At 37.4% G+C, this 18,464-nt stretch overlaps 1 protein-coding gene across 2 annotated transcripts in view; it reads left to right on the plus strand.

The window, feature by feature from the left end:
• The window catches only part of Lin7a (lin-7 homolog A, crumbs cell polarity complex component), a 142,291-nt gene that overhangs the window by 87,658 nt on the left and 36,169 nt on the right, over positions 1 to 18,464 (plus strand). The window contains exons 2-4 of one of the 2 annotated variants that reach the window (XM_052753280.1): positions 11,022 to 11,093; positions 11,169 to 11,245; positions 13,378 to 13,587. In XM_052753280.1, the coding sequence (XP_052609240.1) occupies positions 13,471 to 13,587 (117 nt within the window). In that variant the 5' untranslated portion in view covers positions 11,022 to 11,093; positions 11,169 to 11,245; positions 13,378 to 13,470. The remainder of the gene's footprint in view (positions 1 to 11,021; positions 11,094 to 11,168; positions 11,246 to 13,377; positions 13,588 to 18,464) is intronic. The other variant, XM_052753279.1, reaches the window with a different exon arrangement.

Consider the following 18,464-nt stretch of genomic DNA (forward strand, 5'->3'; position numbering starts at 1 on the left):
CAGAAAAGAGCCTTCATTTCTTTGTAAATTGAGTAGGCAAACAATCATATATTTAAGGGCATCATTTTGCCCCAAATTTTCCTAATCTACATCTATATCCCAATATTGGAGATCACTTACAATTTGAGACTACATTTTCCTTCAATCTGGTAACGCCATTTTAATCTCTAACATGTAAGATTGGCAACAAATTATGGACGATTTCCATTCAGCTTTTTCTACAGCTGTAGTCCAGATAATGTCCTTGAAAGCAAACTGGAAATGGCATGGATCTCTTTGCAGCAGAGTGCCTGAGATAAGGAGCTGAGCTTAGACATACGTATACGTGTGGACTGTGAGAACTAGGCTTGAGGTTTTAGTATTCAGAACTTAGTGTAGCTGAAGTCTAGGTGAGTCTGTGTTCTCTTTTGCAGGCTTTTTCTGTTTGACCCCACCAGCCCAACAAAGCACAATGAGAGCACCACCGGAAATGAAAGATATAGTACCACTTTGTCACATCTCCCCTATTGCACCTTTTCTTGTTTTATTTGTTTGTTTTGTTTTGTTTTGTTTTTCGAGACAGGGTTTCTCTGTGTAGCTTTGGTGCCTGTCCTGGATCTCGCTCACTCTGTAGACCAGGCTGGCCTCGATCTCACAGAGATCTGCCTGGCTCTGCCTCCTGAGTGCTGGTATTAAAGGCATGTGCCACCACCGCCCAGCCAGCCCCTAATGCACCTCTTTCTGGAAAGACAGAGATTAGAAGATGCCACCTGGGCCCAGACACTCGAGGCAAGCCTCTCTTTTCTTCTAGTCTGAATCAAACCTGACTATTTTGAACTGACAGTACAACATAAAATAAGAGCACTGCACACACCTACCTCTTTGAGCCTGTCTCATGGCTGTACACTTTTAGGGACATTATCACCACCACTAGTTAAGCCAGTGACTAATACAGTTGCTGGGTGCTGAACAATCACATGAGCGGGTCTTCCTTCATAGCAGGTGGGGCAGCAAATTAAACTAGGTGCAAAAGCTAAAAAGTGTGAGGCAAGTCAGAAGCTTTCAGTTCCAAAGCATCGTGCTTTTCTTCGGTTTTTAAATTCAGTGTATTTTATTTTGTCTTTAATTGTAAGTGAAACTATGATATTATTTCCAATAAAATTAATGAGTTCAGAGAAACATTAAAAAGCATACTGTGGGATTTTATTGCCTTGGACCTTTCTCTAGATTGATTTGAATGTTGTCATCTGACTCAAATAGTCATGATTTGTAAACAGTGTGTGCCACTTAATAAAAACTGGCACCAGATATCAAAGTTTATAAACTAAATTCCTTAGTTTATAAGAATTCTAAAACTGTCATTTAAAATATTGATTTCCACAACTACAAAACAATTTATGAAAATAAATATAAAAGATAAATTGGCAGTTACAGCTTTAAGCCAAACTTAAACCTATGCCCTTGTTTCAAATGGTAAGACAATGAAGATAGAATGTCTTTCTCTACCTTGGGGTTATCTCCTCCTTACAAGAGGAATCAATTTTCAATTCATCTGAAGTTATTTCTACATTCCATAAATGTGGCTGGGGAAGTTGCTCAGTGGTCAGAGTGCTTGCCTTTTATGTACAGAGCCCTGAGTGTAGTACACTGTATGTGTAATCCTAATGCTTGGAGGCAGAAGCAAAATGATCAGAAATTCAAAGTCATGCTTGGCTATATAGAAGGTTTGAGACCAACCAAGGGTATGTGAGATTCTGTTAATGTATATACACATATATCTATGCATCTATACATAACATATGCATACCCTAAAATTGAGGTTTTGTGTGTTTCATTTAAGTTGCCATTATATACTCGATTATCGTCTAGTCATATCAAATTAGTATGCACATTCATATCAAGGCCTTAATTTCATAGACACAGACTCTACCCTCCTGAGTGGGATTAAATTTAGAGGCATAAGTAAGCCAGTGACTCATGTTCCCCATGTTCCCCATGCTAAAATACAGTCTCAGAAAATCTGCTGTGCTTTTACATATTGTGATTAATACCTCAGGGCTCAGTTTTGTGGATGTTGTGTAATTATTCAGCTGGCCAATAGCTCTAAAAGAATACATAGAGTCCAGTTTTACTTTTTGTTTGTTTTTTCAAGACAGGGTTTCTCTGTGTCATTTTGGTGCCTGTCCTGGATCTCGCTCTGTAGACCAGGCTGGCCTCGAACTCACAGAGGTCCACCTGGCTCTGCCTCCCTCCCGAGTGCTGGGATTAAAGTCGTGTGCCACCACTGCCTGGCGTCCAGTTTTAATTTTTATTGAGATAGAAATATTTAAATATCTTAAGGTAAGGTGTCATATGAAATACCCTCTCTTAATTTGATGATGAGCCTTCAAAGCTGAAGAATCAAGAACTCCATTCAAACCTCCTGACACTTCTAATTAAAAGCCATGTCTCTACCCAGTGGTAATGCACACGCCAGTGTGATGAACACTGGGCCACCTCACTGGTCACATGCGCTTTCCTTCTCCGTTTATTAGGCTGAATGCTTATCGTTTCCCGCTCCTCCCGCTCACGAGTTAGCTGCGTCTAGTGCCGTTTTCATTTTCCATGAAGTGGCTGAAAGCTATCCTGATGGTTCCCAGTTTAAGCCGATTGCAAACAAAGAAGTTATTTGGCACTCACATCTCATTTTTATGTGAACACAACTTTGATTTGTCTTGAACAAATAGGAGTAGATGAATGGATTTCTGGAGTACATGTGGGTTTAGCTTTATAGAAAACTGTTATCGTCCTTCCTCAAGTGGCTGTACCATTCTATATTCCCACTGGCAATGCTTCAAAGTTTCCATTGTTCCAAGTTCTTGCCTACATTTTATATTGTTCATATTTTTAAACTTCACATTCTAGTAAGTATGCAGATTGATATAGTTATTATTATAATTGTAACTTCCCTCATGACTATCTTCTCGTATTTTCCACACATGCATGTGTATCTTCCTTGATGACATGCCTGCTCAAATATTTTAGTGATATTTAAAATTATCATATTTTGATATGGTTTTTCTTAGTAAACCACCTCAAGACTTCTTTACACATTTTGGATAGGAAGGTTTTGTCGGAGAAGCTAGTTTCATGCAAGCATTTTTGTCCCAGTCATTTTGTCTTTTCACTTCCCTAATGGTATTTGCAAAGAGTTCATTTTGGCTTCTTTCAAACTGTGTCTTAGTTTGTTCGCTAAATCTTGTTCTTTATATTAGAAAATTCTAATTTCTAATGAACAAATTCATAACTTCCAGCACTGGAAGAAATACAAGAAAAGCAACTAAAGATAGCGTGGTTCTATACAAAATTTACTTGGAAAATATAGCAACTGGGAATGCTTGGCCCAGAGCAGCAGGAAAATCTAAGTTTGCTGGCTTGACTTAAAAATGATATTTTTTAAAATTTTTATTTATTTTAATTTTTATTTGGTGTTTGTGGTACATGGGTGTTTTGCCTACTTGTGTATGCCAGGTGTGTGCCTGGTGCCAGTGGAGGCTAGGAGGGGACATCAGATCCCCTGGAACTGGAGTCACAGACCATTGTAGGGTGACAAGCAGGTGCTGAGTAGCAAATCTGGGTCCTCTGGAAGAGCCTGTGCTCTCAATCACTGAGGTATTTCTCCAGCCTCCTAAAAATATCATTTTTTCATTATTGCAGCAAGCAGAGAAATGAGTGCCCATATATGCCATAGACTCAGGGCCCTCAATTAATCACATCTGATGATGATACATTTCCATGCCCCTTCTCTGCAAGGTGATGTCTGCAACTACACTGGACATATGCACCCTAAGGAAGAAAATGGAGAAAGAACAGAGCTTCCTAGAGGCATCCCACTTAATCCTAATTTAATTCTCCCTGAACGCAACTGAGTCATGTAGCCAGGCAAAACTGTGATGGGGGAGATAAAATGCTGATTACATTAGGTGAGCATAGAAATATTTAAAAAAACCTCAAAATACAAAAGACAACAAAACTATTCTATTATAGTAGAAGACAGAAAAAAATCAAAGTCTAGGTTTAAGTGCAAAGAAAAACTTTCAACTTGCAGCCAACTAAGCATTTACCTATTAAAGATATCATTATAAAGATCTTTGTTAGGCAGGAGCTAGTAATAATAGAAATACAAGCTATTGTAACTACTACAACTAGAGCATATGAATAAGGGGTTATGCCAAAAAGTCATGTGTTTTATCTATCTTTGACTGCCTGTTTGATTCATTGTGGAAAATACGGTTCATAAATGTAGACTGTTAAGGTCCCCTAGAAAAGGGACTCGGGGTGAGAAATTCATAGCCTAGGCTTGAACACGCTTTCCTACCTCTGTATATTGTTGAGAATTTTAAAGATTGGGAAGTGTACACTGAAAGCTTTTATTGTGGTGTTTAGCTTCTGTATAAGTGAAAGTCCAAATCTAAAATCTCTTCTCATACTAGCTAGACTCTTAAGCTGTTTTGGTTTCACTCTATCTAAATGGCAATGCTACTGAGGGCTTCATTGGTAACCTGAAGTCAAAGTGAAGGTTTTACTTCATGTGTACCAGCTAGCTTCTCACTGATAAAATTCTACACAGAAAAGTAAAATAGACCCTCTGCATACGGCAGACAGTTGTGTAGCTGGGTATGTTTGAGGGGCCCCTGGCAGTGGGATCAGGATCTATCCCTGGTGCATGAGCTGGCTTTCTGGATCCCATTATCTATGGTCAGACACTTTGCTCACTCTTGATGCAGTGGGGAGGGGCTTGGTCCTGCTTCAACTGAATGTACCAGGAGGCTTAGCTGTCCTCCCATGGGAGAACTTACCCTGTTGGAGGAGGGGATGGAGGAGAGAGGCGGGGTGGGGGGGGATGAGATGGGGATCTGTGGTTGATATGTAAAATTAATAAAATTATAAAATTAATAAAAATATAAAAATTAAAATTAAAAATAAAAACAACAACAAAAAATTTTAAAGAACCAATCAGTAATGAAAATAATGTTCATTCAGTTTTGGAAGTAGACTTTGTCCTTTAATAACTTAGTACAACTGGCTAACACAGAATAACTCAGAAAGAACTGTTAGCCAAACACATGATTCAATGCACTTTCTGAACCAGTATGCCAACGTCTTGTTCTTTGTATCTAGTTGATTTACCTTTCTAAATTTCCAGCAGCTTGGGTGAAGTTATAAATATTCAAAATATTCTAAATATTATGAAACCTGTGAGAGTATTTAAAGTTAGGAAATTGCTAATGTTGTAAAAGAAGGTAAAACTGCATTAACCTTCTAGCAATGATCTCACTTGCCTAGAAATGAAACCTATCCTGCCTAGTGGAATTTGCCTACAAATGCAGTATCACAAATTTATCAGACATCTGAGCTGAGGGTTTCATTGGGTTATGGATAATTGTCAATGTTTAGGATGGATAGTTACAAGTTGTTAGCTGATAATGATCAGGAAAAAAAGCTAAACAAAGGAGATTAGATTCTAGGCTCTTGTTTGTAAAAAAAAACAAAAAAACAAACAAAAAAAAACCCAAAAAACGAGGATATAGATATGATAAGATAAAAGGTAGATTATTGAATCTGCTCTGAAAAAAAAATAGAAATGATAGGATAAACAGGTAGATTATTGAATCTACTTTTAAAAAGCAACTACTAGTTTTAAATATTTTGCATTGGATTGGATTTTTGTATATTGTATACAAATTTTGTATATTGATAGAAATTTGAGATTATTTTTGTTAGAACATGCTGTACATACATTTCTGATCTTGTTCAGAGGATTGTACCTATACAGCTCATTTAACAATGTAATGCAAATTGCTAGTCCTTAAAAGTTGTTATTACCAACTAATTAGGTTACAAAGAAATGAAAGTTAGTAGTTATTGCAGTCCGGTATTAGGTATGTTTTCAAGGTCAAACATATATTTTAGATGGACAGGTCATCTTCAAACACTTCAGATATCTACAGAATATGGCATTTAAAATGTTTTAATAACACAGATTCTTTTTTTTATGACAATGAAACACGTCTGTTCCTGGCAGCACCAATATATTTCAGAGAATATGATGGGCATTGAAGAAACTCCTTATGGAGCTTACTTTCTTTATAGCAAATGTTTATCATTGGGCAAGAAAGTACCCTTGCCTTGACTGCTGACAGTATGCTGTCCAAAATGGACAAGCAGGACACAAAAGAAAGGACTACCGCACCTTGCCAAGACAAGGTAGGAAGGCCCTTCAGAAAACCCTGCTTTGCAAAAGAGTCTGTCAGATATACTAGGCCTGTAGGCTGAAGATGAATGCCCCAACATTGAAGAGGAACCTTGGGTGACTGTCCAAGCAGCCAGCTGTTTCTTTCATTTCTCACATTTTTGGAAGTTGCTTATCTGCACTTCCTGCTTACTTAGGTAATATTATTTCCTTCTTGGACGTCTGATGGAGTTGAAGACTAGCCAGTTATAGTTATAGTTTTCCTTGTTAACAAATTCAGAAAAGAAACTCACTAAAGGAGTATAACGTGTGCAATTTCAAAAAGCATCAAAAGATAGTTTTGAGTTGGTAATACAAGTTAGGATGGAACATGAATTAGGTTCATCATTTTGGACTCACCAAAATCAGATAAATAATGGAATATTTTCTCTGAATTTGTCAAATGTTAATGGGCTGGACATTGTTAATGTAATTATTGGCTGTATATACTGTAGATACTTATTGTAGTTATTGTATATAGTTTTTTCTTATATTAGTTATAGCCTTCTAATATTATTTTAGACAAAAAAAGGGGGAATGTGGTGACATATTGTGTCACAGAGCCTGTGGAATATCAAAGTGCAGATGACTATCACAGGTTCATAACAAAGCTAAAATGCAAGTGTGGTGATATATTGTGTACCCTAATAAAAATTGCCCGAAGATAAGAGAACAGACCAAGCCACTATATTAAACCTAGAGGCCAGACAGTGGTGGCACACACCTTTAATCCTAGCACTAGGGACACAGAGATCCATCTAGATCTCTGTGAGTTCAAAGCCACCCTGGACTACATGAGATTGACTCAGTCTAGGAGAGAAACAGAATACCATTAATCCCAGCACTAGGAAGTGATGCCTCGGTGGAGAAGGGTATACAAGGCGTGAAGAGACAGGAACTAAAGGCTTTTTTGGCTGGAACCTTCCCGGTGAGGACTCAGAGGATTTCAGTGAGAGGATTTGTGGAATCGGTAAGATGAGACATGCCAGTGGCTTGTTCCTTTGTCTTTCTGATCTTTCAGCATTTACCCCAATATCTGGTTCCAAGTTGTTGTTTTTTTTTTTAATTAATAAGACCTTTTAAAATTCAAACAACAGCCGGGCGGTGGTGGCGCACGCCTTTAATCCCAGCACTCGGGAGGCAGAGCCAGGCGGATCTCTGTGAGTTCGAGGCCAGCCTGGGCTACCAAGTGAGTTCCAGGAAAGGCGCAAAGCTACACAGAGAAACCCTGTCTCGAAAAACCAAAAAAAAAAAAAAAAAAAAAAAAAAAAAAAAAAAAAATTCAAACAACAGGTAATAAGCCCCACTTTCCTTTGCTGAATCATATACAACTATTTTCTCTTTTGCCTTTAAGAACCCTCTCTGGGTAGCTGGCAAAATGACTGTCTTGCCCTGATAACTTTCTTCAAAATATACAAACATACTTCTAGTTGTCTTTGACATGAAAGATATGCAAGGATACATCTTTTCTCTTGGGAAATGAGTGGAAGCTCCTTAGTTGAAACAGCTAATGGAAACAGAATGAACATCTCAAAACTTTGGCCATGACTGAATCACAAGACTGTATGTTCCTTATTTCACTTCTGAAGACTAAGCATTCAGAATCTACTGTGCATTACAGAAATAAAACGATAGGTGATAACATTGGATGGATTTCATTTAGTGTGCTAGCATTATTAAAAAAAAAAGATTAATATGCTATCTCACTCACTTTTGTTCGGAGTGGTGAATTTTTTTTTTTTTTTTGGATACAGAGTTGCTACCATGTGCATTTGCAGCTACCACTTGTTTAATGGCAGCAGACATTGTCAAATGTCTCCTCCTGGAGGGCAAATTTGTCCCCAGTTGAGAGCTACAGCTGTTCATAGACTGTTTATCCTGGGAGATTTTCCCCTTGAGATCTCAGGGTCAAATAAGATGAGCAACATCAAAAAGACAGCAACAGTGAAAACAGTGTTATTAGCAAACTGTTGGTTATCTAACTACATGTGGCAAATTGTTATGCTCTTATCCAATCCTCACAAAAAGCTTGGAAGTTACCATTGTAAGGCACATTTTTCGATTGAGAACATTGAGCCCCAGGGAAATCAAGCACTTAACTGACCAACATCATACAATTGGAAAGCTGCACAGCCAGGTTTTGTTTCCCAGCCTTCTCCAGAGCCTGAGCAATTATCTAGACAGTTCTAACCCTTTGGAACCCAGTTTTTAATTGAGAATTCTTAATTTGCCATATTTATTAGGTATTTACATTTTCCCACTGACAAAATGATGACCTTTCATCTGATTCAGTTGGTGACAATCTTTTAATTACTTGCTAAGTGACGCTTCTTATAAACATCTGTGGATGCAAGCAAGGACATCACATTCCCTGGAAAAAGGTAATCAGTGTGAGGCACAGGCAATTCAGAAGTCCCAGAAGTGAAAAGGGAGAAATATAACTCTGTATGAGGGAGGGGATTTAACAAAGGAGATAAATCTTGAATTGGGTCTTTAGACACCCTGTTAAAGCTGGGTAAATAAAGGCCTGCCAGGTGGAGAGGTATTTTAATGAGAGTTATAAGGGTGTTCAAAGATCTGGACAAGTGGAAGGGCTTGTTATGTTTGGAGAATTGCAGGAGCCAAGAACACAAGAGAGGCTAAAAAAAAAAAAAAATGAAGAAAATGTTGGGTTCTGCGTCGTGATCTCTGGCCTGGCTTTGTCACTTGAGGTCAGGAGACAAGCCAAAATCACACTAGACACATGGTCAAGTGGGTACCTGACCAGGCAGCTGGAGAGAAGGGTGTTTGATGGTGGTGAGATTACATACATGAGCAAGGGCCATTCAGAAAGAGTTGAGGTGGACAGAAAGGTCAGGTGAGAGAGTTTCTTAACAAGAGAAGAAAGGCAGACAGTAGGGGGTGGGGCTTCTCTTCATGAGCTCTAAGAACAAGTGAGTAGAACACTTGTGTGGAAGAACTATGAAGGAAGCAAAATAACGCACTTTCAGGGATAATGTGGTAATATGTTTAACAGCCATTTCAGTAACCTGCAGAATATGGAGTAACATACTTCTGGATCTTCTTACCCCTCCTAGATTTCCCACAGAAGCTGAACACCCAAATTAACCTGAATTAGTTAGGCAGGTTCCAAGCTATAAGATAGGTTTGAAGTTGCATTTCTCACTAAGCTAGACCGTTGCACCAGTTTACCTCTGAGAACATCAGCTGGTTAATCTGAGTCAATATTGGCAGAGACTCCACCAAATATATTTGATAAATGAGGAGCCAGCTAAATATGTTAAGAGACTAGCCTCAAATCTTAGTAAATGATTATTGAATGGTAATTAATCAAATTTTGGGTTCTTTTTAATAACCTTTGACTCATGCATTTAACGTAAGAATAATTAAAGGGAAGAAATACTCTTTTAGACCTTTAGTGGAAGTCTTTTTTTTTTTTCTACTTCATTCTTTCAGAAAATAATTAATGGTTCATCCTTCTCTCCAAAATAAAATTCTGCAGTATAATGCCAAATGGGCTTTTTATTTCTATGCATTATGTGATAGATTCTATAACTTCATTATTTAAATTCAAAATAAGCATACAGCATACAGTCCAACATTTTTAACCTTTTTTTTTTTTTTGCCAAGTATCTTGTTTAAGCTATATCATTAAGAGCCACTTACTACACTTCAGTTCTTGGAAGATGAAGCAGTTTTTTTGTTTTGTTTTGTTTTTATCACCGATGTAAAGATTTTATGATCTCCTCACTAGACTTGGAGAAAGAAAACAGTTTTTATTTACTATGTTCCAACAATTTCTTCTATCGTTGTGTCTGAAACACTCATTAGTTGTGTTATCTGCTGTTTAAAGAGTTCCATGAGGAGCCAGACCCCGACTTAGAAACCTGCTTAGTAAACATTCCTTACCCATTTTCCAGATTGGCAGAAAGGTGGAAAGTATAAGGAAACACGGCCTCAGGATTCCTCAATTGTGTTATAAGGCGCAAACTTAAATCCATCCACTGCCTGCTTTCAACAGCCTCCTGACTCCAGGCTTACCCCTTCCTCTTTGTTTCCCCTCAATTTCATCATGAATAAGGTATCAACGCATCATGACGGCTGATACCGTAATTCTACAAATCTCTTACCTTACTTGTTTCTCTAGAATACCAGTTTTACCTCCGTGCTTAAGGGAGTAACTGAATATCCTGTTTGCTTACCAAAACGTTTAGCTCTGAGCATTCACATTTATAAATGTGTATCATTAATAACAACACACCTCCCAACATTAAAATTAATGCAAAAGTAAAAATACTGTGATCTTAGTTTAGAAAAGTGTTTATAAAACTTTGCCAAATTCAAGAGGTAACTATCCATGTAACTTAATAGCTTATTTTTGTAGCTACACATACATATATGCAAACATAGAAAAATATTTAAAACATAGAGTTTTATAAAGTCAGAAATAAAAGGGCTGTTGTAGTTCATATATATGGACAGACAGATTAACAACTTCTGAATAAATGCAACTGCTTTCCCTGGCCCAACACACACACACACACACACACACACACACACACACACACACACACATACACACACGCATGCATGCATGCACACACAGAAAGTAGGAGGTATATTTGGTCCAAATCATCAAGATAATTGATTCCCGCATTGTGATAGAGAGCACCCATCATCCTACAATGAAAATTTGTTGTCCTATCTGTAATGAACGAATTGGTGTTCTTATTACATTCTTACACATTCTTTTTTTACATGACTATTTTAGGTGTATCAATACATGCATGAAACGATTACTGTTAATGGCTGCCCTGAATTCCGTGCGAGGGCCACGGCAAAGGTAAGACTTGAGCAACTTTAAAAGTATACTCGACCCCAGTGATGTAGTAATTGATTGTGCGCGTGTGTGTTTCAGGTATTCTCGTGTGTACACTGTAAGAGAATTTAGACCTCAGTGGCAGCCCAGAGTCTAGAACCAGTACTACTTACCAGGTAAAAAAATCCTAATGGAAAAATTGACCTTTTCTGCTGCTTCTGTAGCTTAAGGAAGGAGAATGATTTCATTAAACTCACTAAATGTCCATTTGGCACAAGCAAATCTGCTGCTTCACTGTATCAAGTTCTACATGGTTTCTGGTACATCCCGCAGATGCAAAAGAACCTGTGTCCGATGTAGAGCATGAAAGCTCATTTGCACAGGCCGAAAGCCCTAATGTAAGTCAGACATGAAAGGCTTCACCTGACACCCCCTGATCCAGCACTCTTCTTTGTATTCAGCTGGGCAGTGGGTAATTTGCTGAACGCGGCATTGACCTAAAGGAAGGCCTGGCACCTTGATGGCAAGGGACCGCTTTTGTTCCTTAAAGGATCAAACCCAGAGATTACAGAGGTCCCATTGAAAAGGATACAGAAAGAGGATCACGACATTTTCTGGAAGGTGGATCACTGGGAAACAATGGTGGTAATCTGAAGTTGCTCCAGCAGCTCTGCAGCTCCTTTTTTTTTTCTTTTTTTTTACAAATACAGAAATCTTTTAACAGAATACAACTTTCTTCACAAAAAGCTTGTAACTTCCTAATAATACCAACAAGTGAGAACCACTGAGAATATTCAGAATTTTTCATCCGATCCCTTTGTGTTACGTCACCTGTTCTTTGCTTTCTCCCCTGATATTTTCAGTTTTCATTCTGTAACTAAATACTGTGGATTATTTTTAAGTTTCTCCTTTTTTTTCCTCCCTCACCCTGACAAATAGAGGGTATGATTACCATTACATCATGCTTTGCTTGTTCTGAAGTGGAACACACACAGAAAAATGATCCCTCCATGGTTTAATTAAGGGGAAAGTGAATTATGTCGTGTTTTACCATTCTCATTTCTTATTCAATGTAGAACAGCAGGATAGCAGCATAATGTTGCAATAGCACACAATATTTTTCTGGTTGTTTCTGGGCTGTCTGAATTGCATCCATGTCAGCCATTAAAACCTCTGCATGACAGCAGGGTTTGCATGAGCAAATGCATGTAGCTAAAAACCAAGCCATTATTTCCATGTCATTCACTATCTTTCATTAAATGCAGGCCGTAGCATAATGCTAAATTGATGTGATAATGTGGTGTGTGGAAAAAGAATGTACAGTAGTTGGAAATCAATATTTTCACAGTGTTGAGAGTAAATCACTTTATGCTAGGCAGCTAATCAACTGTGGTTAAGGCAAGCTAATGGAAGTGGAATACAAGGAGCAGGCAGAGAATCTTTTCTTGATTGAAACGACTATTTTATTTTTATTGGGTGGGAACTAATGGTAAGTTGATTTCTTGAACTTAAAGAAACTAATATGTTAATTTTAAAATAGAACTATGACCATATTAAATAACATTTTGTATACCTAGGTATAAAGCCCCAAGCTGTTTAGTTTGCCTGTGCCAGTCATTATACTAGCTGAAATGTTAGTGTAGAATTAAAAGAGATATAATCAATGACCTATTAAGACATCGTTCTTAGTAATATGGAATAATGTTAGAACAATAATATATTTTGATCTAGTACCCAATTTTAATTTTAATTTTCTTTTAGACATTCTGAATTTAAAAAATAAAAACCTTTGTATTTACTAAACCAGTGGTTCAGCAATAGCAAGATGACATGTATTTTCATGACCACATACACACAAAAGAGCTCATCAGTTTACTGAATAGTGTTTATGAACATGTGTGTGCAGGTAACAACATAGACTGTGTGCCATAGCAAAAGCATGGTACAGACTGCCCATGAAATGCTTGTGGTCAATATGCATTCAGCATTTACCTGGGTAGTATGTGTATTAAATGTATTTGGAGTCCTCAATCAGGATTTGCATGCAGCCGACAGAAATTTGAACGCTTTCACACTGGTTTTGTTTTCGATTTTGCTTTTCTTAGTAGATAAGCCTTACAAAGATGGATATAACTAGCTGAGAGTTTACCAAAGAAAAGAGTCCTATACAGCATCTAAAAGAAGACATTCTGTGTTCTTCCTTCTACAGGAGAATGCTAGAGCGATGTCTAAGAAGTTGTTCCCTGAAGATCAGATACTTAGCCTTATTTCCCTTGTTTTATTACCAAAAGGCCATCTTTTCTTTCAGGCAACAGTTGCAGCTTTTGCAGCCAGTGAAGGTCACTCCCACCCTCGGGTAGTCGAACTGCCAAAGACCGATGAAGGCCTGGGTTTTAACGTGATGGGAGGAAAGGAACAAAATTCCCCAATTTATATCTCCCGCATCATCCCCGGAGGGGTAGCTGAAAGACACGGAGGCCTCAAAAGAGGAGACCAGCTGCTGTCAGTGAATGGAGTGGTATGTTGATAAAATACACAGAGATGTTTCCCTCTAAGTACATTTGCCCTTCTGCTCCCATTACTGAAGCCAGTCTTGAAATCCTAGTACAGACAATAATTTTATACCATATCCAACCAGTTTCCTGGGGTTGGATGGGTACAAACCTATAAAGGAAGTGATTTTTATATTTTTATGTCTCATTTCATCTTGCACATGCACGGTAAATATCAACAGATGGAAAATCATTCCAAGAAGTTATCGCCAAGAATTTCCCCCTCAGAATACTGCTATTAAATTAGTCTTCAGAAGAATATAATGTCAATGTCATTTTCATCCTAAATTCCTATAAGCAGTTGGGTTTGAGGTTTTGTTTTGTTTTAGTTTGAGTGTTTGTTTGTTCATTTGTTTTGATGCTAGGTGTTGTACCACCAAGCCCATGCTAGGCAAGTACTGCACCACCAAAGCACAACCCCACCCCAAGAAATAGCCTCCTGTGAAACAAATGAGTATTTCTCCTTATCTTCCACTTGCATCAAACTTAACCAATCTAAGAGCACAAATTCCAGAAATATAAACAGGAATTTATCAAAATATACTTACCCCTTGACCTAAAAACATTTACTATAAGAACTTAAGATTTAATACATAAGCTAGATTTTAATTCTTTGTGGCTACATTGATTTACACTCAAAACAAAATATCTAACACATCATATTTGAAATGGGATATTCTATTGGTAACTATGGTAAAAAAATTTGTTTATATCTTTAATCTTGTTTGCATTTGTTTATATTTAGACAAATAAAAACTTATTTCATACACCAGAAATAGTTACTTTATATTAGCAAAAGCTATTCACTGAACTCTGCTGTTCTCTAGTGAACATCAAAACTAGTGGTCCATGAATATTTTATATCATCATTCCAACCCCCAAATTACCATTCCCTCTACTTTCTCTAGGCGATAGTGCTTTGAGATAAGTGTTTTATTGACCTTTCAATAGCTATCACTTTTCAAAGCTTGTATCCAATGATAATTGTAGAGCCCAGCTTTCTGATAGAGGATCCCAAGCAGGGTCAAACATTATTATCCACAGTAAGCTATGCTTTGGGCTATTAATTTATCATTTCTCTGAGTATACTTTTCAGACCTAAAGAACGTATAGGTTTAAAAATAGGAAAAAGGGTAGCAAAAAAATCACTCAAATGTGTGCATAGTCATCGTAGGTGTAGAAAGCAATCATAACCATATAATGACATCAATCATCAATTTAATAGGTAAATTGACTTTGAACTATCTATCAAGGGAGCAAACAGCCTGTGCTTAACCCGGGCATTTGTAAGGAGCCCAGCTCCAAGCCTTTCACAATCTGGTGTCTATTCCTGCCGTGACCTTGGGATGAACCTGGGAAGCAGCAGGGAGTATTGCAACAATGAAATCAAACAGACCTAGTTTTACCATATTGTTACAGACTAATTGTGTCTGATCCCCAGCTTTGCTATCTAAAAGGCAAACGGGCAGAGGAGTTGCTAATTATAAGAGCACTACTGAAAATTAGTTAGGCCACATGTCTGAAATCGTCCTGTGATCATTTGGTCATAGGCACCTTTGAGAAGGAATTGTGACCACTAAAGAAGGTTGAAGTGAGTGAGATTTTTAAAACTCCGGGAATATTGCTTTTATTAATGTTGTGAGGAGTAAACCTTAAGGAAAATTCTGCTGGACATAAAGCCATATGCCAATTAGCAAATATTTATCAATAGTAAAGTTGCCATTGCCTCTCTTCGGGGAAGCTGGTGAGGTCATACTTCTCTGTCCATTTGGGTGTTCCAGCCATAAACTTGGAAGAAAGATCCACTTGAGTCAGATAGGAATACTCCAGGGTCAAATTTTTTTAGCCTTATATTCAGCCTCGGAGAACCATAAATTCTATTAAGCATGCAGTTTAACTTTTATCCTATGTTCACATTCTTACTAACCCCATGTATAGGATCCTTACACCCCATTTATGTTTCCAACAACCCTAGAGTATACATTTACTTAAAAGCTGCAATTTACTAGTCCTTTCCATTTAGTAACCATATCATGTTTGTGAACAAGGCACTAGTTTCAACAAAGACAATTTCTGACAAAGTTTGTTAAAGAAAACAAAACATTTGTTGACTGCAGTAAGTCTAACAAATGCTCACCCTTCCTTGTCTTGGCTAGAGTGTTGCTTCAGACATTTGCTAGATTACTACCCTCACAGTAGCCTGGTTTATCAAGCTCCAGGAGTTGCAACTTAAAATATTGCACCTCCATATAACACATGGTAACAATTACCTGTTTTAACGTGTTTAAGAGTAAATCATATATACACATATCTATGGAACAACAATTAGTGAAATCAAAAAGGGCCATGAATTGAAAGAGAGCGAGGGGAGGTATAGAGAATATTTGGGAGAGGGGAAATGAAAGGAGGAAATGATTAATCTCAAAAAAAAGAAAAATGTCTTGTAAGTAAATCAGAAAGAAAGCTATGTCCATTTTTTCAGGTACTCATCTCAAGGTATTTTTCTATAATGAGAAACTACATGGCTCACCACCCTGTTCCTAGTCACAGAAATAGTAACTAATGCAATTCCAGGAGCCTGGGCCTTTAGCTCTGGGTCCAAAGGTCCTTTCAGTAGAAATAATTTCACACAGGTCACGGTATTTAGTGAACATAAAAATATTTTACAGTAAAATGGGGTTGGAGGCCCTGCAATTGAAAGACCAAAAGCAAACCAAAGACAAGGTTAACAAATAATCAAGTGATTGCTATGTATGCTTTGAAACAAGGTACCATTTGCAAGATTCTCAGAACATAGCATTCTAAGCTGTAAACTTTAGAGAGAAGTGATTTGAAAGGTTGAGGCAAATCTTACTTTAGTAAGCATTCTGACAACAATTCCTTACTGACATAATTAAATGTTAAATTATCCTATGGACCCAAGAATCTTAAATGATGTTTCTAATGGCACCTTTTTTGTTGTTGTTGTTATTTTTATATCTTGGTTACATTTAGGAAGGGTATGCCATGATATCTGCCAAAATTTATCATGTATTAATATAAAGATGATAACATGATGCTAGATAATAAAAGGAGAGAGAAGGGAGATCAATAAATAGAAACAAAGAAAAGATACAGCAATTGAGCAATTGATTTTTTTTCTTCTTATAAGTCAAAACAGAAGGAAACTCATAACAGCTCAACTCTCACTGAAGGATTTTTTTTTTTTTATCATTTCTGGCTAGAAAAAGAAATTTCCCATGGGGTTCTTATAAATGAGACATTGAATCACCTAATATAACTTCATTGAAAATACAGAGTCCTTTTATGTGTGGCTACTTCGTGTGTCAAATGTTAGCAAAAACTAATAACTGTATTAAAATTTAACATTAATAGGAGGTCAAAATGTTGCAGTTAGAATCTATAGCTCTCTATTGGTCTCCTTTTCACCCTCTTATGTGCAAGTGTTTTCCCAAGGACTATTTCTAAAGATTGCAGCCATTGTGCATCCAACAGGGACAGTAAATATAGTTAGTGGTGGAGCCCAGATATGAGAAAATCTCAATAGATGGCACAATAGGCTTCACTGAAGAAGGCTCTTCATGAAGTCCTGATCTTATGCCAGATACTGTGTCTATACAGGACCAGGGAGACATCGCTAAATATCAAAGCTTGAAAAATACACCCGGGGGGTAGTAACTGATTTTAAAAGCAATATAAAGTAAATTGGGTTGAGAAGTAAAAGAGAAAAATGAAATCGTGTTAATGTGCTTGTAGGAACATTAATTCAAACATCTTTGACAGACACAAAGATCGTGGTGCAGCCCTTGAGTGTGATGTGTGGTGGTCAGTCTATATATTACTAGACTCTGATCGGGGGAATTCAACCATAATTTAGAATGTTCCCCTGAAGTACACATTATTAAAGGACGTAAGTCATTTGACCAGAGAAGAGAAAGCTTAGGAGAATGATGATGTCTCCAGGTGACCTCCATTGTGCCAGGTCCCAAATGACAGAACCAAGACCAATGCATGAATGTTGCAGGGAAAGCAAAGTCCAGCTTTCATAATAAAGACCTTGTATACATATAAAGCTATCTAAACAGAAGGGGACTCACCCATAAATAGTGCATGCCCATTGTCTGACATTTTAATCAGAGATTAGAAGACCATCTGCATTCAGTCTTTCAAAATACAGGTAATGTATACATAGCTGCATTAGGCTCAAAGGTCCCTGCTGTCTCTGTGACTCTGATTTTATAGCTTGGATGAAATTTTTGTTGATTCCACTGTATACACCAGTTCCCCAACACATACCACCTTATATTCTAAAGCTGGAAGGTAGATACAACCTACTGTCTATGGATTCTATTCTTGAGATATTATCCTTAAATGAGAGAATTAAAAGTTTGTGACACCATACTCCATTATGTTTAATATCTCAGAGTTATTAAGCTTGCTTACATACTATTTTCCCATTGGTTGCTCAAATCAGTCTCACAAAACGGGACAGACATTCGGCACTACACACATGTGCACACACACACACATGTGCACACACATAGTAGTGACCACACACAGACCCACAATAAACACATAAAATGAATTTCAGTCTTTACTGTGATGCTAACTGATTACCAAGTATAAAAAAAAAATCATTGTTCAAAAATCAATCCCAGAAAAATCTGAATGAACTCTGCAGTCACATCAATGTCAATTTCCTGGGGGTCTTGTTATTTTATAGTTTTGTAAGATGTTAATATGGAACGAAGCTGGATAAAAGGTACAAGAGAGGCCCCTGTACAATTCTTCATCCTTTTATAAAGCTATAATTAGTTCATGATTTTTTTTATTACAAGGAGAA

This window comes from Peromyscus californicus, unplaced genomic scaffold, assembly GCF_007827085.1.
Source record: "Peromyscus californicus insignis strain IS unplaced genomic scaffold, ASM782708v3 Scaffold_24__1_contigs__length_46423439, whole genome shotgun sequence".
Classification (NCBI taxonomy): domain Eukaryota; kingdom Metazoa; phylum Chordata; class Mammalia; order Rodentia; family Cricetidae; genus Peromyscus; species Peromyscus californicus.